General features: G+C 51.1%; 1 protein-coding gene across 4 annotated transcripts in view; it reads left to right on the top strand.

Annotated features, from left to right (window-relative positions):
- CCDC88C (coiled-coil domain containing 88C) overlaps positions 1–14886 on the top strand; it is a 130211-nt gene that overhangs the window by 63726 nt on the left and 51599 nt on the right. For all 4 annotated transcript variants that reach the window (XM_058740035.1, XM_058740034.1, XM_058740037.1 and 1 more), the window contains 6 exons: positions 4577–4635; positions 5526–5609; positions 8220–8360; positions 8617–8801; positions 9540–9621; positions 9994–10152. In XM_058740035.1, the coding sequence (XP_058596018.1) occupies positions 4577–4635; positions 5526–5609; positions 8220–8360; positions 8617–8801; positions 9540–9621; positions 9994–10152 (710 nt within the window). The remainder of the gene's footprint in view (positions 1–4576; positions 4636–5525; positions 5610–8219; positions 8361–8616; positions 8802–9539; positions 9622–9993; positions 10153–14886) is intronic.

The raw sequence follows: 14886 nt of genomic DNA, 5'->3' as shown, positions 1-14886 counted from the left end.
AACCTGAAAGGGTCCATTTTCCAGGTGGTGCGGGTTAAACCCTCAGCCTGGCTGGCAGTTTGCTGATCCTGGGCCCCTGTGGTTGTGGAGAGCTGAGCGAGCAAGACTGAGGAGTCAGTGTCACTGCCTTTCTCTGACCCTGTCTTTGCAGGCAGTCACGGTGCCTTCTGACCTCAACAGAGCAGAGGGTGTGCAGGAGGGGCTCTGTCTTAGAGGGGACTGTTAGCATTCCTTTGCCTAAATCCTCACCTTCATACCTAAGTGACCAATAATCAATGACAAGGTTTATTTTCCATATCTAGAGACCAGGAAGTGGGAACATTCAGAGGGCTACATCTTGGAGACTCAGAGTGGACCCAAAAAGGACCCTAGAGATCACGTACCAGGCACGGAAGACAGGTTTCGTTTCATGTGTCAACTTCTGTTGATTGGCAGGTGCTGTCCAGTGCTCTTTTCCGAGGGATTCTGAGGCCTCTTTCCAGGCTGCTTAACAGGGTGTTGATATTGACGAGCCACATGTACCACAGACAGGAGATTAGAAAGGGGATTTTCCAGCCCTGATCTAGCTCTGCCTCCACATTTTAGAGGAGGCAATTAAAATTGTACTTTAATTATCAAACTACACTTCGAAGGGCACCTGGGTGGCTCAGTTGGTTAAGAGTCTGCCTCTTGATTTCGGCTCAGGCCATGATCGCATGGTTCGTGGGATCCAGCCCCATGTTGGGCTCTGTGCTGATAGTGCAGAGCCTGCTCAGATTCTCTCTCTCTCTCTCTCTCTCTCTCTCCCCCCCTCTCCCCCCCCCCCCCGCTCGCTCGCTCGCTCGCTTGCTTGCATGCTGTCTCAGAAATAAATGAACTTACTAAAAAAAAAAAAAAAAACCCCACTTCTATCTACCTACTGTCTATCTACTTCTATCTTTTGTCTACCCTCACACACATGCAATATCAGATAGTTTCCCTTCTGTTTTGGAAGCGGGTTGCTACAAACATCTAACTTTATATATAGCTTAGATCAGCATATGTTGATGTATTCTATTTCTGCTAAGGCTGGTGTGAGTTTCTCTGTGTCAGGACTGTAGGAAGCAGGTAGTAAAGGAAGGTTTTTCTTAGATTCAGCCATTAGCTCAGGCTGTCATGGGATTCCCCCTGGGGTTGTGGGTAGACGCAGAGGGTGTCGGATGTTTTTGACCCTCCCCCCTTGGTTGCCTGTGACTCACTCGGTAGAGAAATGAACATCACTTCATACCCTGCCCCCATTTCTCACTCTGAAGACCCACCCGTAACCACAAAGCATTCATAATTTGACAGACACCATGTTCCCTTACCTCTGGGCCTCTGCACATGCTGATGATTCCTGTGCCTGAGCCCTGGTTCACCTGCGTCTTACATCCCTCGTCATCCTTGGGTCTCAGCTCAGGGGTCATTTCCTCAGGAAGCCTTGCCTGATCCTTACTGCAAACTAGATGTCCTTCCTCTGGGTTTCCCATAGCATTTATCAGCTTTTTAAAATTGCTGGCCCTGGTCTGAGCTCAGAGGACTGTGTTGATTCTGGTTCTGTTCTCAGCGAGCCTCCACCCCTGGGGGTGCTTGGGAGGGAGTTGCCTGCAGGTTTATTTCTTCTTGGCCTGCTTAAGTGTGTCATTGAGCCAGTCTTATTGGCAGGTATCCAGTACAGAGTCTTCGGGTATGTTTTGAAACTATTCAAAACCTACAATCTGGCAGATTTATGAAAATAGCAGTAGTTTGCCTTACTGTTGAAATCCTGAGAGAAATTGGGCATCAGCTTCCCAGGAGAAATGAAGGAACTTGTATTCTTCCGTTTTTTATTTTCATATACCTTTTTAACTTCACAGGAATCTGTGTAGGGGTAAATCACAGGATGCACTTATTTATTTTTTAATTTTTTAGAATGGGTTTTGTTTTTGAGAAAGAGCATGAGCGGGGGAGGGGGCAGAGAGAGAGGGAGACACAGAATCTGAAGCAGGCTCCAGGCTCTGAGCTGTCAGCACAGAGCCCGATGCGGGGCTTGAACCCACGAACTGTGAGATCATGACCTGAGCCAAAGTCAGATGCTCAACCGACTGAGCCACCCAGGCACCCCAGGATGCATTTATTATAAGCAAATGTTTGTATTCACTTAGCCTGGTGAGAATGAGCACAGCACTGGTTCATTTGAATGAGGGCAGGGGTGATTTTCCTGGTACCCTGTTCATTACCAAAAAGTTTATTTTAAATACTTTTTTTCCATGAGAATTTTTCTAAAACTCTGTCCCTTTAAAACCTTTCCCCCCTACTCTGTTCTAAGAGTTAGCAAAACAGGAATTGCATACTTTTCTAATAGGTGTGAGTGAGTGAATGAACGAATGAATGAATGACTCATGGTTGTCAAGGTGTGTAAGTGCTGGGTGCTGAGGGAACAGAACCTTTGTTGTTTTAATAGCCACAGAATGTAGTTTTGAGGCCTTGGCGTGTGTGTACATAGGGTTTCTGGTCTTTTCCTTGCAGTCACTGGCTTGTGCTCCTGCTACTGGCAGTGGGCGTGTTCAGTGCTTGTTCCCACGTTTACTTTGCTCATCTGTTGCGAGCCAGGAAGATGGATCATCGGGGCTGTTTAAATTATTCTAGTGTATGATAAAACGAAGGCCTTTGGGGCCTTCGCTGTGAACATAGTATGTAAAGATTCTCCGTGTGAACTCTGAGTTAGGTCTGGGCTAACAGGAGACCTTGCGAATGCTTTCCTCCTGTGTGTCCCTGCCGGTTATACACCGGGCTCATGGCCCATGACAGGTGGTGAATCACTGGCAGTGGCTGGGAGGGGTCTGTACCTGTTCTATCCACCAAAGGTGTATGAGGGGCACTGGCTGGGTGTCTGGGGACAGAGGTGAGAGTGGTTACCTGGGCTGGATGCAGCACTGTGGCCAGGGAAAGATTTTGGTGAGACTGATTGTCGGCTTTTAATATTCAGGTGGGCATTTCCTTGTAATCAACACTAAAATTGTGATTGATCATCAGTTCAGCTTTAACGGAGAAGTGAGTCATTGTGGCCATCTATTTATTTATGTCTATGGATTAGACTCTTGGGACAAGTAAAAGGCCTCCAGTAAAAAAAAAAAAAAAATCTATGAAAGTCTGAAAATGTTCCCATTTCAAACACTGATGAAGTTGTGCACCTTACTAGCAACGAGAAGGGCCTTAGCCCAGTACACTGGTGTACAGTGCCATCAAAGCTAAGTGTGTTAAGACTGTGGAATCTGAGTGCTTGGAAGGGTCCCTGTGGTCCAGCTCGCCAGCCCCTCCTGCCCACCTTCAGGCTGGAAGGTAGGAAGGGGTGTTCAGTTTTGGCTGAACGAATGTCCAGCCCCCACATCTGAGACTCCACCACGATGTCAGGGAAAAGCTATTTTGAGACACTTTTCCGTTGAGAAATATTAGGACAAGATCGCGTGTCACTCCACACTCACCTTACACCCAGGGACCTGGAATGAACCACACTAGTTCCTGGGACCCAGGTTTGGTTTGTTTATCCTAGCAGGTGTTGGGGATACCTGGGGCCGTTTTTGCACAGGGTGAGCTCATGCTGGTAAGTCTGTCAAGAAAACCAGGCTATATGTGGCTTGTCCCTTTTCCCCCAAACAGAAGAGGATATAATGAGAAAGGGAGAATCCTGTCGAATTTTTCAGCTGATGGAGGGCACCTGTTGGGATGAGCACTGGGTGTTGTATGGAAACCAGTTTGACAATAAATTTCATAAAAAAAATGAGATCGAGCCCCGCGTCAGGCTCCATACTGACAGCATCATACCTGCTTGGGATTCTCTCCCTCTCTCCCTCCCCCCCCCCCCAAAATAAACTTTAAAGGAAAGTTTTTTTTAAATGAAAGATGTAAGTATGTGCATAAAGAATTAGCCACTAAGATGTTCTCTATCACATTATTTAGATTAGAGTATCAAAAACTTGAACCTCTCCAAGAAGATTGGTTGAATAAGTTTGTGGTCTTTGTACAAAGTAAAGATGAGACCATCAAAAATGCCGCATGTATGTTAGGGATTTGCTTTAGAGTATTCTAGTCGAATGTGGGGGGGGGGGGGACCGAACCGATGCATAAACAGTCCATAGTGTGAAGCCAGGCTGTGAGTGTGGTGGTTTGTTCCTCTGGCTCCTGGACGTTCTTGCGTGGTGGAAAAGTAAAGTTGCGTACGGCCGTGTTTTGGAGGACTCCGTATTTCCCGTGGGGATTACTCTCTCCCATTGTACTTTGCTTCCCACACACTGAAAAGAGCTGCTGGTTCTGAAGTTCCTTCGTTATCATGAGAGGATATTTACGCTATCTGAACGGAAAAGGGCCACAAATAGTCATATACGGAATTCTCATTTGGTTCAAAAAAATAAACCCATACATAGAAAACAGATGGACTGTGCACACCTACATGGATATCGCTGGGTTGAAAGAGTACTTTTTCTCTAGCTTTCTAGCTTGATCCCTTCCACCCCCACCTCCCCTACAGCACATGCAGATCAGTGGTGAAATTTTATGAACAGTTGAGCTTAGTTACATTTATCTTGCTCTTTTGGTTTAGGGAAGAGCATGGAAGAAATAAAGAAGGTGCTGCTGCTGGTGCTGGGCTGTGCCGTCCAGGTAGGGATCCGGGCATGCAGTGGGGAGGGCCTGCTCTTAGCCATCTTGTGTTTGGAGTTGTGCGGGTCAAACGCCCCCTGAATTGAGGTGGGAGTGAAACCAATTGGTTGCCTGAGAGACAGGTGGCCACCATCTTGGATGGCACTGATTTCTCACACAGAGCACCCTGTGCAAGAGAGGCAGGTGGGGGATCCCACGGACCAAGACGCCATGAGTAGACTGCCCCGTATGGGAACATCTAGAACAAGATCAGTGAACTGCAGCCTGGGGGCCAAATTGACCTGCCAACCTATTTTTGTAAATGAAGTTTTATGGGAACACGACCATGCTGATTCCTTTACATATTATCTGTGGGGCGTGCCCACTGGGTCTGAGAATTTTTTTTTTTTTTTTTTTTTAAACCATCTGGCCTTTTACCAATGAAGTTTGCCAGCCCCTGGCCTAGACCAGGTGTTCTTGTTCTTTACCGGTTTAGGAATCATCTGGAGAGATTGTCCAAAGTGCACATTTCAGGGGGCTCCTGGGTGGCTCAGTGGGTTAAGCATTTGACTCTTGATCTCAGCTCAGGTCTTGATCTCAGGGTTCTGAGTCCAAACCCCACGCTGGACATGACAACCTACTTAAAATAATACAGTGCAGATTTCAGCGTTCTAAACCGCCAGTGTTTTCAGTCTGGGATGTGCTTTTTAAAAATCTGCTATAGGGTCTGATCTAGGTAGTCAGAGCAACTTCTAGAGAAATCTTAGTGTAAGGGCTGGTAAGGGGACAAGAGCATTCTGGGGTATAAAGGAGAAAGCCAGGGCTTGGGTGGATAGTTTGTACTTCTGTAGCATGGTGGCCCCAGGTTGCCCTCACAGAATGCTTCCATTAACACCTGTAACCCTCCACAGTGTGAGAGGAAAGAGGAATTCATTGAAAGAATCAAACAGCTGGACATTGAGACCCAAGCCGGGATCGTGGCCCATATACAGGAGGTAGGTGTGTGGCTTCGTGGGGTGTGGCTGTGGACCGCCGCTCCTGTGGTGGCCAGGAGATGGGCAGCCTCCACTGGTGAAAAGTTTGAAGAATATGTCACCCATCAATATTCTTGCTGATCTTAGGTTTCAGACACCACAGACAAATGTATTCTATTTGGAAAGGTAATCATCAGTGAGCTAAAATAAAATGGGGGTAAAAATAAAAAAAATTTTTAAACCCTCAATCAAGTCATCTTTTGCCTCCTCTTCTTGCCTAATATGGACTCAGACTATTTTTAAGAGCTGTCAAGTGGTTTAGGCTCAGAATTTGATTTACAGATCCTGAAAATGTATTCTGGCAAATGTCACCCTGTTTTGAATGGTTGATCTTTATAGAAAGAGATTCTCTGCTTCTGTCAGTAACATGGCAGAGAGACAAGCCGCCGCCTCTTGGGAAGTTAAAAACCAGCAAGTCCCAGAGGGCTGTCTCCAGAGACCCAGCGTCCAGGATGTGGTCAGGAGGGCTCTGCACTGAGAGCAGCCTCTCGCCATTGACCTTGGTGGGAGGGGGGTTTCCTTGGAAAATGAGCCTGTAGAGAGAGGCAGGTGCTCACCTGAAAATTTTCTTCCCTGATCTCCACCCCACCCTTACAGCAAAATTCTTCAATTACCTCAGGACTTAAGGTTCAGCCTTCAGTGTAATTGGACAGATGTATTAAATATAAAAGACATAACCAGGAGCTCGTAGGGGCAGGTATATAACTGACAGGGGCAGTGAAGGCAGAGCTCCCGCTGCTGGCACCAGGGACAGGCTGCTCCTGGGCTTCCCGGGCTTCCCACAGCTGCCCAGGGCACTGTCGGGGCGTTGGGGGCATGAGTTCTGAGGTGGGATTTGAAGCAGGAGACAGATGCAGTTCTGGGCCGGTAGGGGGTCCATCAGGGAGAGTCAGTAGTGTCACAGATATCCTCAAGCATCCTTATCAGGGGCAGACCAGCTGTTAGCCTAAGAACCATTCTGCTTTTAATTTGAAAATTGTATTTATCTGGGCACTGGGTCCTTGAGGCCAGCAGTGTTTGTTTTTTGCCACTGACCACCTTTCCTACTCAGACAGAATATCAGAAAGAGAAGGTCAAATGTGGCCAAAAAGGAGTCTTGCATGCATGTCATTTGGTGGCTGGCTATGGGGACTGGGCTTCGCAATTAGTTGGGTGCTGCTTAAACGTTCAGGTGTCCAGACCCCACAAGAGGCCTGTTGAGTCAGAACTAGGGGATGAGGGCATGAGCCTTTAATTAAAAGCTCCTTGGGTGACTGATGTGCACTGGGGTTGAGCCCCTGCTCCCCTTTTCTCCTCTGTGGGCAGACCTAGCACCCATCCAGCCTGTGCTCCCAGTTCTGAGAGTTTAAGGTACCCTGTACCATGGGATAAGACCATGGGATAAGGTTCTCCTGATTCCTCAGGATCAGCTGAATCTTAGCTTTTCCTTTGTCAGGGGGGGAGAGGTAAGAAAGCCCTTTTGAGATACTAAAGGGCCCTGTCTTTTGTTTTGTTCAACTATTTTCTGTTTGTGTTTACTGCTCTGAAAAATTTAAGAACTTTTTTTGGTGCGCCTCACTGAGTGGGTAGCTCTGGCTTCTTTCTGTTTTCCCCCATTGAGGCCTGAGTACACGAATACTTCACTTCCCAAACTGAGCTATCAGGTGCTCCAAATAGATCATCTGCCCCCTCAGTAGGTCTGGGGCTGGGGGGTGGTGAGAAGGTCAGACTGTCACGATCCATGGAGAGGCTGCTATGTGCAGACATCGCTGTGGGTCTCCGCTCACACCTGGCAGAAAGGGAAAAACCAGATGATTTTACGTGAGGAATGAGATTCAGGCTTACTGAAAATTGTTTTAGATTATGAAATATCTTCCCCCGAAATAAGATTGTTATGTGCCCCACATTCTGACATAAGACTTTTATGTAACATTTGCCGTATTCACATTGGATTTGAAGTAGTAACACAGGGTCCCCCTCCTGAGGGACTCTCCCAGCCCCTGAGGCTTCCCTTTCTTGAGTTGTAAATTGACAGCTTACAACAACCGTATCTGAGGACTGTTTAGGGAAATACTGTATTGTAGGAGAGCTTTCTGGCATTAAAGAATCTAGGTGCTTGGCCCGCCTGGGTGGTTCAGTCGGTTAAGCTAAGCGCCTGACTTCAGCCCAGGTCATGATCTCACAGTTCCTGAGTTTGAGCCCCATGTTGGCCTCTGTGCTGACAGCTTGGAGCCTAGAGCCTGCTTTGGATTCTGTGTCTCCCTCTCTCTCTCTGCCTCTCCCCCGCTCATACTCTGTCTCTGTCTCTGTCTCTCTCTCTCTCTCTCTCTCTCTCTCAAAAATAAACATTAAAAAAAAATCTAAGACTCCAGGTGTTCTCTGAGCCGGTGTTGAAAGCAGGAGTGTTTTGCACCAGAGCTTGGTTGAAGGGAGTTTGCCCTTACTCATGCGGCCCCCTTGGTGCAGTAGATGTGTCAGTGACGGGTTGATAATGTCAGTGGGACGTGTCAGCCGTGACCCCGCTGCCCGGCCTAGCGCGGGGAGGCGGATGCTCCCTGCCGGCCTCTGCAGCGCCTGCCTGTGTGCCCACAGGTGACCCACAACCAGGAGAACGTGTTTGACCTGCAGTGGCTGGAACTCCCGGACGTGGCCCCGGAGGAGCTGGAGGCTCTCTCGAGGAATATGGTGTTTCACCTCAGGAGGCTCATAGATGAGCGTGACGAGTGCACGGAGGTGCGTGGCCGCATACACCTGCGGGAGGAGAAGTCTGTAGAAACGCCGAGCTCAGGGCCCTGCCCCCCCATTCACGCACTCCTTGTCCCACCGAATATTCTAGCTCTTCCTACAAACTCGAGCCACCTCCCTTGTGGTTTCTCCCCCACACCCAGCCTCTGCTCTTGCTTTCTCCTTGTCTGTCGATGGTTGGGCCAGGGCGCGGGGCGCGCTGGTGCGACTGCTCTCCCCCCCCCCTCCCCCTGCCCTGCCGCAGCTGATCGTGGACCTGACGCAGGAGCGGGACTACCTGCAGGCTCAGCACCCACCCAGCCCGCTCAGGTCCTCCAGCGCCGAGTCCACCCCCAGCCCCACCAGCAGCCTCTCCAGCGAGGACAAGCAGCACCTGGCCGTGGAGCTGGCGGACACCAAGGCCAGGCTGCGCCGTGTGAGACAGGAGCTGTGAGTCCTGCAGGGACCCCCGGGCTGGGCTGTCTTTCTGCTTTTGGGTGGTCTGTCGTGTGGTGCGGCCAACCGGAGCCCTCCGACCTGGGCCCCAGAGCCCACTGCCCCAGGCTCGCTCGCTGTTTGAACGTGGACTAGTCCCCTCCCTGTCCGGGCCTGCACGGGGAGGGGTTCTACCAGATCTTTAGGGCTCCAACCGGCCCGGGTTACAGATGGTCTGCAGATAGCCTCTTGTCCACACTTGTCCAGGTTGGGGCAGGACTGATCACCTACTGGCATGTTTTCTTGGCTAGAGGGAGGATGCAACCCCACCCCACCCCCACGCTGCCACCCCACCCCGCCATCCAGTGAACCTGTTGTCGCTTCTTTTCCTGCAGCAGGAGAATGTCCCTGTGCCTCGTCTGGGGAGCTGCCCTCCTCCCCCTCACAGCCTGCCTGCCTGCCTGGCGGTGGGGAGTGCACCTGTGGCAGGAGCCTCCTTACCTGTCCCCCTGCCCTGCACCCTCAGAGGGAAACCCAGTGTCTGGTGGGTGGAGTTTGAGAGCAGGCTTTGAAAAGTTAAAGGCAGAAGAGAATGCGAGTCAGGAACATTTTTGTAAGCCCTGTACGCACACTGCCCTCCTCCCTCCCAGAAGCCGCCGTCCCGCTCCCTGCTGTGGTCTCATGAGGTGGGGGGGCCGCTCAGGGTGCTGGCTGAGGACACTCCTCAGCTCCGTTCCTCCACATCGCCCCCAGGGAGGAGAAGACTGAGCAGCTTGTGGACACCAGGCATGAGGTGGACCAGCTGGTGCTAGAGCTTCAGAAGGCCAAGCAGGAGGTGAGCGGGCGGGCCTGTGCTTGTGTCCTGGAGGAGGTGGTGGTGGCCGAGACTCCACAGTGACTGTGGCCCAGAGGCTCAGGAAAACAGCATCAGGAGCTTCCGGCAAAGGCCTCTGTTTCTGTCTGCTCAGAACGACGCTGCCTGACAGCCAGCTGTCCTGAGAACTGCTGTGGGGGGACGACCCTGTGTCTTCGTGACAGCCTGTGGGGGACCCCACGCAGGGACTTGCACGCCGACCTGCCGGGCCCCCCGGACCTGGCTTCTCCTGGGATGTCCCGGAAAGGCTGCACTGCAGGGACTTGAGCCCCTCTCCCCTCCCTGGAGGGGGGGGCCCTAAGCTGGCTTCCCCCGCCTTTTCCCACCCCCCAGAACATCCAGCTGGCGGCTGATGCCCGGTCTGCCCGTGCCTATCGCGACGAGCTGGACTCCCTGAGGGAGAAGGCGAACCGCGTGGAGAGGCTGGAGATGGAGCTCGTGCGCTGCAGGGAGAAGCTGCACGACGTGGACTTCTACAAGGCGCGCATGGAGGTGAGCCCGCCTTCCAGAACGCGTCCGCGCCGGCCGGGAAAGGGAGCTGTGAGATCTCCACGGCGAGGCTTTCCCTGCCCCTCAGCCTGTCTGTGGGCCCAGGAGGCTCCATCCCTCAGCTCCTTGCCCACCTAGAGGTGTCACATGGGTGAGGGCGAGGAGGGAACGTGGTTCTGTAATGAAGAGCTCAGACTCCTTTTAGGATTTTTCCTTTTCCTGCTTCCTGCCACAGTGATGACCTTCAATTCGTGGATTTTTATTTATTTTTTCCTACTTCTTGCAGTTTCTGCGGCTAACTCTTACAGGGAATTAGTTTCTTCGTCCATAAAATAGAAATAATCATACCACTTCATGAGTTTTTCCAGATGAAAGACAAAAAATACCTGTCACTTGGGCAAGTCCCATAGGAAGTCCTCAGTCGTGGAGCCCACTCTGATCCCGAGGTTCTGGGAGGATGCAGGGGAGGGCGTCAGGGCTAACGGGGGACTGGAAACCGAGACCTAAGCGGGGTTACCGGTGCTTCAACTGCTCACCCTGACTGCCTCATGTCAGCCACGGGTTCCAGGACCTACTTTCCCAAGGATTTGGGGACTTTGCCCCTATCAACAATCCCAAGGTGGGGTCTGAAGGTAGTTTTAATGAGATGGTGAAATCAGGATGTCAGCCTGTACCAACCGGGCTTGTTTGGTAAGAAAGATTTCCAGTTGCCATTCAGGAGGCTTTTGAGGGGACCAAACATGAGTCTGGGGGGCATGGTATCCTTCTCCCAGCCATGCTGCTGGCAGGCCAGCTTGGGGAAGGGTGTTTGGCTGAACACCCGGACGCACTCTGCTGCTACAGGCAGGCCCTACCCACGGGCCACGGGAGGTGGTGGGGAAGGCTGTGGTGCCGGGCCCATTTGTTACCCAAGAAGTGTCTGTTCCCCGAGGAATGCGTCGCCCTACCTCCTGCAGAGAAGGCACCTTTGGTACTGTGGCTTTGGGGTGCAAGAGGTGGGAGGTGGGAGACCACCTCTGGCTTTGTCCTGGAAATGGTCCACTGGCCCCGCTGAATTTGAAAGGCATAAATCCCCAGCACAGACAGGTTCTGGGACACGGGCATATACCGGGGCCTCTTATCACTTACTAGAAATGCCACAGTTGAGAGAATCAGGGGGGTCCCACACGTTTCCCCAGAGTGCTGCCCCAGCAGCCCCTTCTAAACAGTGCAGGCCTTCCGCAGCCCCCAGATGGGATCACAGGCAGAGTGTGGCTCCCGCACCTCACCCCAGTTCTGTCCCATGGAGCAGGTGGGCATCGGGATCCAGTCTCTGTCTATGTGTGCACCCCTGGCCCTGTCCAGGCAGCCTCACATGGTCATCCAGACACGGTGACTTAGCGCCTGTGTGGTACCAAAGCCTGCACCAGCAGCTAGGGATCTAAACCCAAGATGATGCATGCCCTGCATTCACAGAGCTTCCCGACTTTTAGGGTTTCTCCCAGGACCCCCCTTTTCTCAGACTTCTCAAATTTTCAAATTTCATGCCTCTGTAGTAACAGCAACATTTTTCATATTGATTAGTTGCATAGTGAAGTTACTGGGAGCTTGGTAAAGCCTTGAATTTTACTTTAGTTTTTATTTACCACAAGAGAAATGGTATGTGTCTGCATGAGGTGTTTACTTTGGGGCAGGCAGGGACACGCATGGGTTTGCAGACCCTTTGCAGCCCAGGCTGGCTGATGAATTGGGTGTGGTCCACGGAGTCCAGGCCACCGTAGAGAGGATGAGTCTTGCTGTGCTGGGATGCCCCTGATGACAGGGTTCAGTGGACAGGAGCACTTGGGCACTCATCCTTAGATCTCAAGTAGTCACATCAGCCTTTCTCACTGTCTGGAGGGGGCCAAAGACTCCAGCCATGGAAGGTGCATGCCATCCTCAGGAAGTGTTTTAGTGAGGGGAATGGCCTGGTTTGGATTTCAGAAAGCACATTTTGGGTTGCCAGGTAGGGAACGGACCAGAAGGGGCAACAGGATGCCATGGGCTGTGGAAGTCTGCCAGCCAGATGGGCCCACCTGGGACCCATACACCCTCTTATCAGCCAGGATGGGCCCATCTCCAGCCTGGTGAGCTTCCTCCCTCTCCTGGCCACAAGGCTGCAAGCTGCTGAGCGTTACTTGAGCAACATCTGTATGTTCTCATTCATTTCTCAAAGCAGCCCTGAGGACGAGCTAAGCTTGGGGAGGTTGGATGGACTGCCCAGGGTCCATTCTGCTGCAGCTTCCGTGACTCCCAGTGGCATGGGCCCCAGAACGGGGACTCTGCTTTGTTTGTGGGTATGTGCTCAGCATCTGGACCAGTGTCTGGCCCATGGGTGGTGGTGGATGAGCATTTGCTGAAAGAATTATATCTGGAGTTTTTTTTCTTTTTTTTTCTTTTTTTTTTCTTTCTTTCTTTCTTTTTTTTTTTTAGTATTTTTTTAATTTTGGGAGAGTGCAAGCAGGGAAGGGGCATAGTGAGGGGGACATAGGATCTGAAGCGGGTTCTGTACTGATAGCAGTGAGCCTGATTTGGCCCTCGAACTCCCTAACCTCGAGATCATGACCTGAGCCAAAGCTGGATGCTCAACCGACTGAACCTCCCAGGTGCCCCGTGTCTGGGGTTTTCTTTGATCAGCGTTTATAGAGCTTGTTGCTGCTGGGCCGCAGTAGAGCCCCTGCCTTCTCAGACCCCTGTGCAGGCTTCCCCTGGCCTGCTGCCTACCAGGGCACACTGGGGTGTGTTGGAAGTTAACCTAGAATGCTGCTTAGAGACCTCAGGACAGGTTGCTTTGGGATGTGAGCCAGTAGTACTTGGGGCCTGCAGGGATTGAGGTGGGCTGCCTGTCCCCAGACTTAGGGGCCCGGGCCGTTCAGTCCTTCTGGTGCTTCGTGTCAAGGAGAAGCACTACCTTGATGCACGGGTGTGTTTTTTGGGTCCATGTTTGTGTTTCAGAAAACAACGTTGCCCAGCTTTGTACATAAAACCATATTTTCCAGGGTGTAGTGATGCACACCTCCAAGGGATTCACCCCAAGATTCTTGAATAATTTCTAAGTAATTAGAAGTACGCAGTACCATGCAGAGATGTGTCTGTGAATGGAAATTGACCTGCATGTGATAAAATCTTAGACTGGGAAAGACCCAATTTCGATGTTTACACATCCAAAAACTTAACAACAGAGATGGGGGGATATGTGACAAAGCAAATAGAGCAAAACACTAATTACAGAATCCTGGTGATATGTGTATGGTGTTCAGAATATTTATTTCAACGTTCTAGTAGGCTTTAAAATTTCCATAATAAAATATAGGGGGGTGGTGGAAGGTAAAAAGATAGCAGTGGATGTTAACCCTTTTGAATAAGCTCAACTTAACATTGATTAACATCAACTTAATAATACGTGATTAACATCAACTTAATAATAGTTTAAAATACTGAACAGCCCCATGTGTTAGATCTCCATTTCTCAAGAGGTGGTCTGTATCCACCTGTATCTGAGTCCAGCATGCCTGTTAAAAATGGAGATTCCTGGGCCCCAGAAACGTGTGTTCTGAATGCTCTCTCCCAGATGGCTTTTCAGCATTGCCAAGCATGAGGACCATAGTCATATGAACAGGGTACTTTCCTCCAACTGCTGGCTTTTCTCTGCAAGAGGTGGGGTGGCAAGGCTGACGGCTAGTCTGTGGGGTGGACCTTGGCCTGAGGCTGCTTGTATGGAACTCGAGCCCCTGAGCGCAGGGACTAGGTCTTAATATGACGGCGTGGCCAGGGCCTGGCACACACAAGGCACTTGGTAATCACCCCACAAGTCAGGGAAAACCCCATCACTCAGCAATAAAAAGACTTGATCTGGAGAAAGGACGGGAAGAATCTAGAGCTTTTTTCTCTTGGAGAATGGGTAGTGGTAGGTGTGATGGTCAGGAGGGCAGAGAGAGGAACAGGATTGACACGTTCCTGCCAGCTCACATTGTGGACACCTACCCTGTGGGGGATGCTCTTCCAGACACGGAGAGTGGCGGGAGAGTGGCAGGCGGCCCAGGTGCCCTCCCTGAGAGCCTGTCGAGTCTCCCCGCTGAGAGACACATTAACGCCTATCATGGGAGGCAGCGTGTGCTCGTGCGTCATGGGAGGAAAAGATAAAAGGCCTTGGGGTTCAGGACAAGGGCAAAGTTAATTTTGGTTAGAAAAATATGGACCACAAATTTCCATGTTTTACCGTGAAGCTTCTGGCAGCTTTTCCGTGCCTCCCGTGTAGTTTACGTGAGTGTAGTTCACACTACAGGGTGAGAGTGGTGTGGCCATCCCTGGGAACGGTGGGAAGCATGGGGTCAGTGCACCGGGTGGTCCTTGGCTTCTTTGCAAGCACTTGTCCCCCCTCGCTGCTGCCAGTGAGCTTGTGGGAGGAGGACAGAGGCAGAGAGGCTGCCCGGGCGTTCCTCTTGTCCTGTGATTTGGATTTGGCTGAAATTTCCAACAGCAGAGGACAGGTGCTTTAGTGCCGTGTGCATCTGTGTGGGGTGGAGGTAAGACAGGCCTTGTCCTTGCTCCTATGTGGCATTTATGGCTTCCTAGGCAGTGCTGGCCCCAAAGTAAACAGTCTGAGAGGCAGAGACCTAGCAGGGCACAGTCCTAGCTGCCACCCCCCCTTGCTGGGTGTTCTATAAAAGGGCATTGGCACTATAGGAGCTGGTTTCCAGTGAGCTGATCCTAGCAAGC

This window comes from Neofelis nebulosa, chromosome 7 (genome assembly GCF_028018385.1).
Source record: "Neofelis nebulosa isolate mNeoNeb1 chromosome 7, mNeoNeb1.pri, whole genome shotgun sequence".
NCBI classification, from domain to species: domain Eukaryota; kingdom Metazoa; phylum Chordata; class Mammalia; order Carnivora; family Felidae; genus Neofelis; species Neofelis nebulosa.
Note: the sequence above shows the minus strand (reverse complement) of the source record. Positions and strands in the feature narration are given on the sequence as shown.